Here is a 15,580-nt window from a genome sequence, read left to right on the forward strand (position 1 = left end):
ACTTCATGACTGTTTCTTTTGCAGGTTTTTTTTTTTTTCATTATAATAACAGCGTTTCTGTATGCCTGGGTGCACACATGGTGTGTTTTAAAGGTGTTTTCACTTTAATTCCCCCAGAATTACTGATAATTAGGGCACTAACAGTTTTACTACCCTAGAAAACAGGATAATCGCCTCCACACACACACATACACACATACTTCCTCTACGCCCTGGGAGCAAACCAGGCTCGTTCAGCTGTAAACCACTAAAGCTCACTAAAGCTCACCCACCATTTGCTAGGCGAGCAACAGGAACAGGTGTTCAGCACCCAAACGCCACACCGTGGCTGAGTTGTTAACGCCACTGACCCGGGGTCAGATTTAACACCGGCCTCTCTGTATTTTCAGCTCCTGAAGAGATTTAGTGTCTGATCCAGGGTCACTGTGTAATCACACACAGAGTTTTTCTTCATTTCCACAAATTTGCTCCAGGGATTACGACAAGGGGGTTCAGGGGGAGCGCCGCCCTCGATTGGCGTGATTGTTATACGCAATTACTTTGTTGTTCGGCTTTTTTAGGATCCTGTTGTCCTGTTGTTTTTACGTCTTTTGTTGAACTGTTTATACGCCGGGTTGTGATCGTTAACTGGCGTTAAGGAGTGTTACAGCCCCTCGAATGCTAAAAGATATGTAGCTTGTTGGCTTTTTTGTATAACAATTTGAGAAAGTATACATTTCTAAAAAGATAAATTCCTAACTCACACAAATCCTTTGGCTACGTTTTACACTAATACGGATAAATTTGAAAACGGCGTTTCCGTCCACACTGTCGTTTTTAATCGTTTCCCAAAAGTTGCTCATTCACGCTGAAACATTTGAAAACGTTTACATTCCTGTACTGGGAATGAGCAAAACGTAACACGGTTTGACCTGCGTCATTTCTGCCTGGTGCTTAAATACTTTCTGGTTCTTTGAAACGGTGAGTCAATGACTACAGATGCATCCACTTTGGAGAGCGTTTTCAAAACATTTTTCGTTGACAAAAAACGCCGTCTCAGTGTGGACCGAAGTCCAAAACGGAGAGAAAGATTTGCATTTTCAAACAAAAACATATTGCAAACATGGCCTAAGCTTCAATATTGTTCTAATGGCACAAAAAATGCAATTTGTGTTTCTTTGCATATAATTTGACATATTACTACAGCAGAATACCTTAATCTTAGCTAGCCTGCCTAGCGTCTAGCATCACCAACTCTACCTCAGCAGTACCTCAGCTAAAATAAATTAGCAAGGCTGATTATCACAGCTAGCCTTCATATTCTGTTAGCTTAGCTTTCATGTAACCTCTCCAACAATACATTTCTTTGATTCTTAGCATAGAATTAGCAAATACACACAATAATTAACGACCATACTAAGTTCATACTAATGGCCCGAAGACATTAAGGGCACTTGAAATTATTGCTGCAGCTATCGATTATTTTACTAGTCGACTGAATTATTCCATCGATTAATCAAGTAATCATATATGAAGTACTTTTTCTTTATGAAAGCACAATATATAAACTACCAAAAATAAATAATTAAAAGTAGAAAAAATCTATTTCAAATTTCCTTTAAAATTGTAAGCACACTGTACATTGTTTTCTTTGTTTCAGTTTGATATTACACCAAACTTTTAAAACTTTCTGTCGTGGCCTGAATCTTTTTCTCGCTCCTCGTTGTTTTCTTTTCGTTCCTCCATTTTTAATTCTGCAGCTTCTTCTGTGTTGTATGGAAGCCTGTTTCAGCTACATAAAAATAACATTATTGCTTAATGGCAACTTTTTTTCTCACAATTCTGCCTTCATTTCTCAAAATTCTGCATTTATTTTTTTATTCTGCATTTATTTCTCACAAATAAAGGCATTTCTTGTAAAAACATCCAACATTTCTGGTGCATCCACCAGTAACCATGTTGTGGTGTATGAACGAGGCCTCCTCTGCTTCATAAGATAAGATAAAATAAGATTTTATTCGTCCCACAGTGGGGAAATTTCTGTGTTACAGCAGCAAAGAAAAGAAATGTGCAAACATATAAAAAGTAGAGACACAATACAAGTATTTACATCACAGTATATAAACACAAAGAAAAAGATACCAATAAAGCTTTTAATCATATTGCACTTAGGGAATATTGCATGGTTTAAATGAGTGTTATTGCACAGTTATTGCAAAGCCCAGATATTGTCATTATTTATCTGTTCTATGGAGAGTTTAGTTTGATACCCTGAGATTCTAATGATTGTAGCCCACTTCATTTTCCATGTGGAAAGCTTTCTGGCACTACAGAGGGGGTGATGCTGCCCGACTGTCTAAAAAGAGTTGCAAATGCAAGAAAAAAAGTTGGAATTAGCCAAACCTTTTTTTGATGTGTGGAAACGGGTTTTATAGTGTTTATCTGTCCAGAGCGCTCCAAAGTTTAGTGTGTGGTGCATCAGTAATAATGGTCCGTGGGGAAACACAGTGCTAAACGAAGCATCGAGGCAAATCATTTGCCCTGTTGCATTTTTGTATTTGCAAAACTCAAGTTACTTGAGGAATCGTTTCAACTGTAAAAGTCTTTTTAGTGAATAATCTGCTTTCTATCTTGTAAATAACACACTCAAAGTGACCTTATTTAGTCTCTAGTACAAAATTAAAAAGAAATGGATTTTTGTTTGTTTTCGCTGTAATGTGTGTTCTCTGTTTATAAGGCAAAACAAATTTCTGAATTCCTTTTTGATATTTTGTGGGTGTAGAAAAAAAAAAACTGTTCGAATGTCCAAAAGGTCGTAAATCTGAAAATCGAAGAATTCGCTAATAAAAATGACCAGAAGGTTTTGGCATGTTGTGCCAATAGGTCAACAACGATGCTTACACTATCAGCATGAACAAAAAGACACATATGTGTTTTTAAATGAGATTCTAATTTCTAAAAAGAAATTACTAGTTACTAGTTATTTTCCACCAGTGGTCGACAGTAACAAAGTAAGTCTGCTTCGTTACTGTACTTAAGTAGCTTTTTCATGTATTTGTACTTTACTCAAGTATTTCCATTTGGGGAGACTTTTACTTTAACTTCACTACATTTCAAAGTCAAATCATTTACTTTTTTACTCAACTACATTTTTTGAAATCAGTCGTTCCTTTTTATTTATGAGCAATCCACCAATCAGTGTATAGAGCATCTATATCATTCTATTAATAGATCAGTGTGTTAAGAGCAACTTCAGAGTCTTTTCACATGAACAGAGTTGATTCTTGTGATAAAAAATAATTAATAGGAACATTATAGCCATAATGAACAAAAGTACTTTGAATACTTAAGTACATTTGAAGGGAAATATTTTTGTACTTTTCCAGAAATAAAAGTTTAAAGGGAGCATTTTTACTTTTACTGGAGTCATATCTTACCTGCTGTAACTCTACTTTAACTCAAGTGCATGGTTTTTGTACTTCGTCCACCACTGCTTTTCCTGCTAATGATGTTTTCACTTCAGTTTACGTCCATGTCCTTTTTTTATCTTGTCTTTTGGACTTACCAGGTTCAAAATTGAACTTTTTACTTTCCACTTCTGTAGAAAGCTCCTAGAAGAGCCAATCATTTTCATCACCAATTATTGGTGGATTATTTGACTTGTGTATCAAACTGTGTATACTGTATGCTTCTTTACCACTGTGTTCCCTAGGTTGCTTTTTTAGCAGTCCAGCTTCCTTGTGTATATTTCTATTCTTCCATTAAAATCTTATCACATGACTCAGCATTAGTCTATGGTGTCTTCACAGATGGAGAAAAAAACTATATGACAGGATTTTATCGAATTAACTCTAGAGATGCAGGGATCAGCCACCTGATGATCTGACTTTAATCCAGTTTCTTAAAATGTCAGGGACTTCAGGAACTTGGACTGAATTTAAAACGCTGTCACATGGAATAATGATCATATAATTGCTGTATATGTAAACAACGTGTCCATAAACCAGGATAACCCATGTGTCTTCTCTGTTTTTGTGTTAGCACCCATACCCCTCTGAAGAGCAGAAGAAGCAGTTGGCTCAGGACACAGGTCTCACCATCCTCCAGGTCAACAACTGGTGAGTTATTTTTTTTTTAGCCTTGAGACACACCGATCCACGAGGTTGCAAAAGCTTATTTAAATTTGTGTATAGATGCTGAAAGAGTAGAGTGATGCTAAACTGGTTCTGTGTGTGTTAGGATGATTGAACTAGCCTCAGCAATTAGCTACTATATGTCCTGGTCCATGTTTTCAGTGGCCCAGCAAGAGTATATCTCAACCTATTTGCTTACGTCCAAACAGAACACACCAAATTCTTTTGTCGTAGTTTTGCATTCCCACGGTGACAGTGACGTTCTAGACTGTGCCCAAGTCATTCTAGATTTTAGAGTTAAAAACTCTGAATTCTTGGCTATTGTACAAGTTCCCCTGGCAACAACTAGATTTTTGTTGTTGTTGTCCTGCATTTTCTAGGCAACAGTGACATTCTGGATTTTTTCCATATCCACAATGCAAGTTTTATTGGAAATTAAAATGCACACGATTATTTTATCCACTTTAGTTCTGAGCTCCCTCTGTAATAGTGCGAATTATTTGACGTTGTCAAATGGTTCAGTTGGTCAGGTCAAGTCACAGGTTCTTTTCCGTGTTCCTTTGGTGACACTGAGATTCTAGAATGTTGCCAGATTGTTCTAGATTGAAAATAGATTTTACACTCCGTTTGGATTTATTTTCTTGGAGTGAAACAATCTCTTGGTGATCAGTGTCATTCAAAATGATGGCTTTGTTGAACATTGCCAGAACATCCCAGATTCTTTCGTTTCCATCGCGGATCAGTGTTCCCTTGGTGACAACGAGCGAATTCCAGATCGTTTCCAAGTACTTCAAGAACACGAGTTCAGTTCAAAACCCAATGTTTTTGTTTGTGACGGTGACGGTCTAGACGGTTGCCAGACATTTTCGAAATGCGCCATTGCATGGTGGCAACGGTGTGGTCCGTTTTCAGAACAGGTGAGGTGGCGGCACGAGAAGTGCAAACAAGCACTTGTCAAATTAAACAGAATTTTCACAGCGAACAGCTGGACTGGTTTATTTAAACACACACACACACACACACACACACACACACACACACACAAAGGCTGACCGCTGCATAACCCCACATTACGATGAGGCCAGGGGGACGTTTTATGATGGTGCGACCCATGTGTTTTTAAGTTCTGAGGTTAAGCAGCCCAAGTGTCCTTAACAATGCACATGATTTCATTCCTGACCTGGACCTGAATGAATGCACTGTATTTTTTTTCAGTACTTGACCTTTCCTTGAAATGTATCTTGTGTATTCTGATCTTCAGTCATGATGCATCACGCACATAAAAACGCTTGCGTGTGTGTGGCGTATCTGAGTGAATAACCTTCATTCGTGTCTCCGCGAGAGCGCTTCGAATAGCCGTAGCATATGTACCGCATGCTTTGTATTTATGGTACATGCTTGCCGTGTAAGTGTGCGGCATTTGGGTGTGTGTATGATGAGGAGGCAGAGCCCGGCGCTCGTAAAAACTCAGCCTTGCGGTGTGAAGCGGAGTGAGGGGTCAGCCAAGGGTCAAACTTTTACCCATGAAAGAGGGGGGCAGGATTTGCAAACGTATGGGGTTTTGTTCTCGGCTCTGATTGGACACTGGACAGGTGGTTTGTCATAACCGAGCTGATTTATTGACAATGGTGCTGATCTGGGGTCAGTTTTAATGACAATCAAACAATGATATGGACTCTGGAGAAAAATGGGTACAAAATCTCTTTGTATCTTAAACTTAAAAAGGTGCATGTAGTGACTCCAAAAGGTAACAGTTACTTTAAGAAACAGTGATGCTTGATTGTGGATTTTATAAACTATAATGTTTCTTTGTCTTACATCAATGCTCTTAATCTCATTTAAAGTCAAGGACACCATCCAAAAAATTATCTAAATCATTTGTCCTCCATAAATGACTTTGGCTTGTAGCTCTTCCCATTTCTGGCGCATAACCTTCATTAGTTCAACGCTCGCCATTTGTGCCATACGACCCCCAGCTTTTTTCTTTCTTTTTTTTTTCTTTCAAGAGAACAGGAAATGGAACCGTGTGTCCTGAGGTCAAACAGTAGGGACATAAATCATGTACAGACCCAGGGTACTGGCACCTTCAGGTCATAGGTCACGAGGGGGTTTTTAGACTGAGGAAGACCAGAGCTGCACCTCTGCTCAGCGTGTGACGTCATGGGGTCGCAGAGTCAAAGGGTGAAAGGCCAAGCACTGTAGGGGAATAGATACTAAAAGCATTCTGAGGCAGTGCCTGTACACTGACATCCCTGACATTAAAGGAGTTCTCTGCACCTTTTCATCCTAAGCCCTGCGCAGTGTATCTGCAGTGTGTGTGTGTGTGTGTGTGTGTGTGTGTGTGTGTGTGTGTGTGTGAGAGAGTAACACTAGACCAAAAATTTGACACGTCTCTAAATTTAAATCAATAAGCAAACAATGTGCAATTATATATATATATATATATATATATATATATATATATATATATATATATATATATATATATATATATATATATATATAATAATTTGTTCTACAGACAAAAAAAAGACAACAAAAATACAATTTCTGTATTTATGGAAGGTTTGCCATGATGATAAAAAATTTCAATTTATAATTTTACTTTTTTTATACAACTATTATTTCACATTCATAAAAAGCATTTCACTACATGCCGTACTCTCTCTAAATGTGTGTGTGTGACAGATTTGACTTGATTTGCTTTTACAATAATAAATACAATTATTTTAATAAAATTTTTAAATTACAATTTTAGTTTACAGTTTATTTCATTAGTAATAGTTTTAGCAATTATTTATATATTCATGCCATAATTTCACTTTCTATCTATCTATCTATCTATCTATCTATCTATCTATCTATCTATCTATCTATCTATCTATCTATCTATCTATCCATCCATCCATCCATCCATCCATCCATCCATCCATCCATCCATCCATCCATCCATCCATCCATGCATCCAGATGGTCCCAGAGTTACGATGGTTCGACTGGTCTGATTGTGGAATTATAGGGAAAAATGCTCGTAAATGGCATGTTTGTGAGGACACCGGTGTGCACCAGGGCCTGGAAATAATCCTGTCTGGTGAAACAACTCATTATACAGATGTTTTATTTGTAAATAGGGGTTGATTCAGGAGTTCATGAAAACAGTTCTACATGTTCTATGTGTTTGTTTGTAATTGAGGGAAACCAGAGACTGCTCTTAGACTTTAGTAATGAGTGAGATTTTGAAGTGTGATGTTCTTTTCTCAATGCATCCAAATTCTGTTTTGGCTACAATCCAGTGGATCTCTACTTTCACAATAGGTTTCAGGTAGAACCTTTTTTAAAAACCTGGAAGGTTCTTGGAAGACCTTTTGGTGCGTCCATTGCTTCATACTCACACACCTTTGTGATTAGTATACCTGTTGTTTAATCAAATCTAAAGAAACCATGTATTTATTTAGAGCGTACACATTTAGTGCAGTAGATAAAGATTTGTTTCCTTCAATTATTCTTTCTGTGACGAGATGAGATTTGACCTGTAACCTGGTATTCATCTCTGCAGGTTCATCAACGCCAGAAGAAGGATAGTCCAGCCAATGATCGATCAGTCGAACCGCGCAGGTGAGTCCACACTAACGCTGTCCAACGTCTGCCCAGGCTCCATGTCCTGCCTGCGCTCTCTCACACACCTCCACTAAGTGGGTCTGGTAGAAACCCGAAGACATTACAGGGATCTGAGGGTCTTTATGAAGTGACGCAAAACGAATCGCTGAACCGAGTGATATATTTCATCCTTCTCTCTCTCTCTCTCTCTTTTGCTCTTTTTTCCTCCTGACTGTCTGAGTCTTGTTGAGCTGTAGTAAAGTTTATGGGCTGTGAGGGGGGTGCGCGGGTCGGGCAGGCTCCAGGCTGAGGCGGGGAGGAGGGCCGGGGAAGTTCAAAGACATTTCTGTGAGTCTGAACTGCTGCCCTCATGCCAGTTAACCAGACACAGCTCACAAACCCCATACGGACTGTACGCTAATGGGATTGGGTGGGAGGGGCAGCGGGGAGACGGGAATGCACCGTTTGAACATTATAGAAGCATGTATTTGATTTTTGAAAAGCGTTCTGACCGGAGTGTATGTTGTTGCAGTAGGTCACGGTGGGCCGTACACTCCTGAGAGTCAGCCAATGGGAGGCTACATGTTGGACGGACAGGCTCACATGGCCTCTAGAGCTCCAGGTGACATATTCAATGCATGTTATTGTACTGTGTGTAAAAGGGGTAGTGTGTAATGTTTTTCTAAACTTGACCTGTAAGAATGATACACTTTCATGTTTTTACAAATTTTCAGTGTCATGAGTCTGGATACGGGTTTATTTTAATGAAGCTGGTTAAACCTAGTTACAAGATGAACTTACAGGACCAGCTTCCTTAGCTACAGCATTAACGTCCTCAGCTACAACATAAACTCCTGCTGTAATTATAACTTCCTTAGTTACAGGATCATCTACAGGATCAAATACATGCACAATGCATTAATATTTAGCATTTTAAGGTGCACTTAGCAATGTTTAATGGTTCAGCCCTCTAGGAATCATATGCCACAATATATAGAAAATGTTGCGATTTACTGTGCAATTCCTTTTTATAATAAATTTTTTTTAGAGCAATTTTATTTGCTTCGCTTCCAGCTGAAACAGTAGCTGGACAGTTACTACAACAGTAACAGTTGGTTACTTTTTTTTCAAAATGCAACACACAGAGCAAACATACAGAAGGAGTATTTAATTGCAGCTGTACTTCACCTAACAGGCAGCAGGGGGCTCTGTATATCACACACCGCTGCTTTAAACAGTTATTTAAACGACAGGTATTTAAATGATACTAATATGGGAGACTCGATGAATGATTTTCTTTCTCTCTTTTGCTTTCTCTCTCTTTTGCTTCGGGTCTCTGTTTATCTCTGTCTTATTCTTTCTCTCTCGCTCTTTCTTAACTTCTTATTCTGTCTCTATCGATATCTCTCTTTTGCTGTATCTGTTTCTCTCTTTGTATTTCTTTATCTTTTTGTCTCTCTTTCACTGTCTCTGTTTTTCTCTTTTTGCCTCTCTATGACTTTCTCTATTTCTCTATTTGTCTGTCTCTCACTCACTTTTTCTGCTAAATGCTATCGCTTTCTCTTTCTGCCTCTCACATTCTTTCTCTCTTACTTTCTCTCTTTGTTCTCTCTTTGTCTCATTATATTACTGCACCCCTATCTCTTTCTCTCACTTTCTATTTATCTCTCTCTGTCTCTCTTTCTTCTCTCTCTCTCTCTCTCTCTTTCTTTCTTCTCTCTCAGGTTCACTAGGGATGGGGATGGACAGTCAGTGGCACTACATGTAACCAATATCTTTTACACCTACCTAGGTGTCAGGTAAGGCAAATATCTATATATATGTGTGTGTGTGTGTGTGTGTGTGTGTGTGTGTGTGTGTGTGTGTGTGTGTGTGTGTGTGTGTGTGTGTGTGGAGAAATTTCCAGGAGACATTTATTTAACTTGAATAAAAGGAGTCTCTATTGCTAATGCCGTTGCTTTCCACTACAGGAAAGTCTTTAGGACAGAGGAGTTTATTTAATCAGCTTCCCCTTACTGTTGTGTACAAGAAGCTTTTTTGAGTCAGAATGAAAAATGATGACTGAAAGAAAGGCCAAGCTGGAGAGAGAGAGAGAGAGAGAGAGAGAGAGGGAGAGAGAGGGAGAGAGAGAGAGAGCACTTGTTAGTGCCTCAGCGGGAGTGCTGCTTTTCTCTCCCTCTTTGTGATTCATTGTATTCAAACAAATACATCTGTCATATCCCATAATGCCCCACAATGCCTGTACAGATGACCTCCACCCCTTCTGTATGCAATTCACTGAGCTGAGAGTGTTTACCCTCCGTAAGCTCTCCTCGTTTTTTTTTCTTTTTTCCTCTCTTTTGTTAAATTCACATACTATTTGCTCAGCTGTTGTTTTTTATTTAATGTGAACACAGTAAACCTTGTTGCTTGAGCAGCTATAATGTAATTTCTGGTTATTTCTGGTACATTAATGAGAAATCCAGAGTACACCTATTGGGGTGCACAATTTAACCTCCTAAAATGCAACGCAATGCTACAGCGCCCTCCAAACAAACACTTGGTAAATATGAGCTGCGCAAAATGGTCTTTCTTCTGTGTTTGAGTGTTTTCCAAAAAAAAAAAAAAAAGTTAAACAATAAAAGTAAACAATACAAATTTCGCACGAAAGACAAGTTTGAGGCAAAAAGAGGTGGGCTCAAGGAATAAAGCTCCGCTGCATCCCCTATTTTATGTAGAGATATAATGAGAGTCCATTCCAACTGCACCACTATTAGCTGAATGGCATTCTGGCATGTGTTTATTACAAGTGCTGATGAATGGGTTTTTTCCATTAAAGGTTCATTCATAAATGTGATTTACTGGAACAAAGAAAATACAGTACATCGTCGAGCAAAATAGCATTTGGAAATGCTTCACCAAGACGATTCAATATAAAAGTATTTAAAGCTGTTTCTTGTGGATTTCCCCTTCAAATGAGTTTTATTTGTAGAGAATTTTTAACAATGAATGGCATCTTGAAGAACCTGACAGAATATCCAGTGTTGATAAGTGAGCCAGAGGTGATGGTGGTGAGGGAAAAAAATTCCCTGTGATTATATGGGACTCAAAATGGATCACATCTCCATCTGGCTAACATTAAATATTCATTATAGATGAATTATTGTTGAGGTTATCAACTGTTTACTGATGGAGACTTGAGGGCTGCCATTCCCATGAAAAGTGTGAATCAGTGTCACCCAGATGAGGACAGGTTCTCTTTTGAGATTGGTTCCTCTCAGGGATTTCTCCTCATACCATCTAGGACCATCTAGATTTTTGTCCTTGCCACTGTCACCACTGGCTCAGTCATTAGGAATAAATTTATAAGGGCAAATTTAGGTCGTTAAAATGTATAAAAGATTTGGAACAATGTCCATTGTTAAAAGCATCATACAAATAAACCGAATAATTGAATTAAATTGAATTCGGTGCGAACCTGTTAATGGCACTTGTAGTTCAAAACCATTATAGCCAAACTGTTATATTAATTACTCAAAATTTAAATGTAGTTTTCTTTTCGAAGAAATATATATATATATATATATATATATATATATATATATATATATATATATATATATATATTTTTTTTTTTAAAAGAGAGCTCCAAGTAGAACCATATTTAGCAACAAATAAATCTTTTTCAGATTCAATTCAGTTTCAGCACCCAATAATCCTTCAAGTGTCCCCATAACAACAACTTCCAAGTATTTTTTCTATTATTTTTTGGAAGCGAAGGTACCCTTAACCCTGTTGAGACCCTGAAATTTTCCCAAGAGTCTGGTAGGACACCCAGAACCAATGAAGCACGAGAAAAGCTCAATTCGAGTTACATGTCAAAACAATAAAAAAGTGTAAAAGAAAAGAAAACAATATATTATCACTTTCAATAAATAATCCCTGATGCTCAATACATTTCCAGGGAGCAACTACGTAACCCGAGTAAACAACACAAAGTGTTTAAAACGTTTTTCACATCTTGTAATCGTTGTCTGTGTTGACCAGGTAGTAAAATGTTCTATAAGCCAGAACTAAAATTATTTTTATTTTCGTGCTGCTCATTAGGAAAGTCCCACAGCTGAAAATGTCGTGGTTTGGCTCTTATTACTAGTGGAAAGACGGCCCAGTTTCTGAAAACATCATCTGGTTTGTTCGACAGTGAAACCAAAAACGCTCTACACACTGTTGTTTTCTGCCTCTGAAACACACCGACTGCTTGCTTTGGTTTAACTTTTCTTTTTTTTTCTTTTTTTCTCACAGCACCAAAGATGGCGAATCGTCAACGCTACAAATCCCAGAAGCCTGATAAATTACCTCTCCGTGGCTTAAGGAATGCAAGTGCCTCGCTGCCACCACAGGGACTGCTGCAGCAGGCCGTTACAGCCGTTTCGTTCAAAATGGCCGCCCCAGCTGGATTCTGGCGAGGACTGGGGCATCAATCATAAAGAGTCCAAAAAAAAGAAAACATAAAAAGAAAACCTCTCTGCTCCTCCCAGCCGTACCTGCTATAGGCCTGAAGACAAGGACTGAACTGCCTTAAAGGATACGGACGCTCAAATGTTAACCCTCAGAAAAATGATTTTATCATGGTGTTCAAATGTTTTTTGGTGTTTTTAGTCATATTCTAGGGTTTCGAAGTTAAAAACGGCTCAAAAATGACCTCCATAGACAACTTACAGTTAAAGCATCAAGTTCCCTAGTTACAACATCAACTTCCTTAGTTACAACATCAACTTCCTTAGTTACAACATCAGTTTTCCTTAGTTACAAAATCAACATTCTTAGTTACAGAACCAACTTCCTTAGTTACAACATCAAGTTTCATTAGTTACCGCATCAACTTTCTTAATTACAGCATAAACTTTCCTCAGTTACACAATCAAATGTCCTTGTTTACAGAATCAACTTCATTAAGTAAAGCATCAACTTTTCAACTTTTCCTTAGTTAATGCATCAGTTTTACTTAGTTACAGAATCAACTTTTTTTAGTTACAACACCAGCTCACTTAGTTACAGGATTGTCTTCCTTAGTTACAGCATTAACAACCGTGGGTACAGCATCAATGTCCTTAGTCTCAGGTTGAGTTTCCCTTGTTACAGCATTAATGATTTAGCTACAGGAAATTTCTAAACTATTATTATTATTTACATTATTAATTCTTTAGTTATAGAAGTGGCTTCCTAATTTACAGGATTAAATTCTCAGTTATTGCGTCAAGTTCCTCAGTTACAGGTTCATGTACCTTAGTTACAGCATCAACTTCCTTAGGTATAGGATCATGGTCCTTAGTTACAACATTAACTTTCTTAGTTGCACCAATAACCTGCTTAGTTACAGGATTCTGTTCCATAGTTAAAGCATCAAATTTCCTTAGTTACCAGATCGTGTTCCTTAGTTACAGCATCAACTTACTTAGTTACAGGATTGTCTTCCTTAGTTACATCATCAGCTTTCCGTAGTTACAAGATCATGTTCCTTAGTTACAGCATCAACTTTCCCTAGTTACTGCATCAACTTACTTAGTTACAGGATCATGTTCCTTAGTTACAGCATCAACTTCCTTAGTTACAGGATTGGCTTCCTTAGTTACAGCATCAACTTTCCTTAGTTACTGCATCAACTTACTTAGTTACAGGATCATGTTCCTTAGTTACAACTTCAGCTTTCCGTAGTTACAAGATCACGTTTCTTAGTTACAGCATCAACTTACTTAGTTACAAGATCATGTTCCTTAGTTACAAGATCGTGTTCCTTAGTTACAGGATTGTCTTTCTTAGTTACATCAACTTACTTAGCTACACCGACAGTGTGCTAAGTTACAGGATCATGTTCCTTAGTTACCGCATCAACTCGCTTAGCTACAGGATTGTTTTCCTTAGTTGCAACATTAACTTCCTTAGTTACACCAATAAGCTGCTTAGCTACAGGTATTCCATAGCTACAGCATCAGCTTCCATAGTATTGTGAAGTCGTAATACTTAGTCACAAGGTCGTCTTCCATAGTTACAGGACCATTTGGGCATTGATGGAACAACAACCAACCGAAATCATCTCCGTTAAAACAGCAATATGGCATCTGGTAACAATACACTGATTCCTGAAGGCAGTTTCTCCAGTGTTGTTATGTTTGAATGCTCCCTGTGTGAAATGATTGTAGATACATTGCATACTTTTGGCACATTAAATCTTCAGTAAAGATGTTGATGCTGTAATCCAAAATATCAAGGTTTCAAGCTGTTGTTCAAGCCTGGTTCTGGTGCTTGATGGTAAAAGTTACAATCGACATTACAAGGTTAAACAACACCATGTGTAAGATTTACGAGCATTTTATCTCTTTTTCTCACAGACCCAAGCCGATTTGAATAGTCCAGCAAAAAAAACATATGGCCTGTTTTTTTTTTAGCTAAATGTCCCAATGTTGTGTATAGGGGTTAATTTTGTGCTGCTTCGAACTCACCCTGAAACCACACCGAATAAAATATGCATTTTGAGGTTTAACGGTGACCTTTAAGCAGTTAAAAACTATTTTCTCACCAGCAGCAGGAGAACCTGCACACATTTCAAGGATCTCCTTCACTGAGATCAACGTGGAAGTACATTAAAGAAACGGCAAGGCTTTGAGAAAGACATTGCAAAAAAATAAACCCACAAAAATTTACCAAAAAAAAGCTTGTATTGATGGTACGGTTTGATTTTAGATGACATAGGCACTAAGCTTGCAAATTTCTAAGGTTGAATGTATAATTTTGTAGTGCTGCAAACACCAAATGCAACGATGTTTACTTTTTAACGAAACATGCCGTGGACGCATCTGCGTTTTGTTTAAAAAAAAAAAAAAAGGATGTTTCTTGCGGTTCTTATGGGATCTGCTGCATTGCTTATCTCTTGAACGAGGAACGATGCGCAAACAAAACCCTGCAACAAAGATGATTGTAAATGTTCTGGTTTGCATCGGTACACCGTGTTCTGTATTTTCCGCACTATGAGTGTTCGTGTGTGAGAGTGTGTGTGTGTGTGTGCTGTTTTCATAAAACTTTTTACCTCAGTAGCTGATGGCTGTTTTCTGTTTTTCTTTGATGGCTTAGAGCGAGAAGGTAAAGGCACACTGTAGCCGAACGAATGTGCCACCTGTAGGGTGCCTGGGATATTGCGCCGTGTGAATACTGAGAAACACTTAATAATATAATCTATACGGCAGTTATGTTGGATCTCGGATGAGCCAACATGTAGGTGTATTTTGTGCCACCAAAACAGCTTTGACCCATCCAGACCTGGACTCCACAAAAGCTCCGAAAGCGTGCTGTGATATCCGGCAGGAAAAGGTTATAAGCATATTTTTTAAGTATTCCTGTAGGTTGCGAATTGAACCCTTAATGGATAGTACTTGTTGGTCCCCCAGAAACTCAACTGGATTAAGATCTGCTTCAATTTGGAGGCCTTGAACTATTTGACATGTTTCTCAAACCATTCCTGAGCAATGTTTGCAGAAAGCCTGAAAGACGCCACTGCCAATAAGGTATACCGTTGACGTTAAAAGGGTTGTGGCTTTGATTACGTAGAGTTGCCAACTCTACCTGAGTACCTGAGCTTCTACTGAAACGTAACACGTCAGAAACGAGAGTTTTAAAATAAACTTTGTGTCCAGAACCATTTTGAGAGCTGCGGTTGAAGAGAATCAATCCATCCTTTTAGACCAATCGGAATGTATATGGTTATGGCTTTGTGTAATGATGCACGTCAGAGATGTTGAAATCTGTGGGCCGTCACACTTACTTGGAAGCACAGGGATTGGATATCGGGCTGGATCGGATTCAGACACTGTGTGTATATATGTATGTGTGTGTGTGTGT

General features: G+C 38.3%; 1 protein-coding gene across 2 annotated transcripts in view; it reads left to right on the top strand.

The window, feature by feature from the left end:
- The window catches only part of meis1a (Meis homeobox 1 a), a 36,319-nt gene extending 21,541 nt beyond the window's left edge, over nt 1-14,778 (top strand). Inside the window, exons 9-13 of one of the 2 annotated variants that reach the window (XM_046837239.1) lie at nt 4,021-4,097; nt 7,668-7,726; nt 8,241-8,330; nt 9,433-9,507; nt 11,990-14,778. In XM_046837239.1, coding sequence (XP_046693195.1) covers nt 4,021-4,097; nt 7,668-7,726; nt 8,241-8,330; nt 9,433-9,476 — 270 coding nt within the window. In that variant the 3' untranslated portion in view covers nt 9,477-9,507; nt 11,990-14,778. The remainder of the gene's footprint in view (nt 1-4,020; nt 4,098-7,667; nt 7,727-8,240; nt 8,331-9,432; nt 9,508-11,989) is intronic. The other variant, XM_046837240.1, reaches the window with a different exon arrangement.
- The last annotated feature ends 802 nt before the right edge of the window (nt 14,779-15,580 follow it).

Source organism: Silurus meridionalis, chromosome 24, assembly GCF_014805685.1.
Source record: "Silurus meridionalis isolate SWU-2019-XX chromosome 24, ASM1480568v1, whole genome shotgun sequence".
In the NCBI taxonomy this organism is placed as follows: Eukaryota; Metazoa; Chordata; class Actinopteri; order Siluriformes; family Siluridae; genus Silurus; species Silurus meridionalis.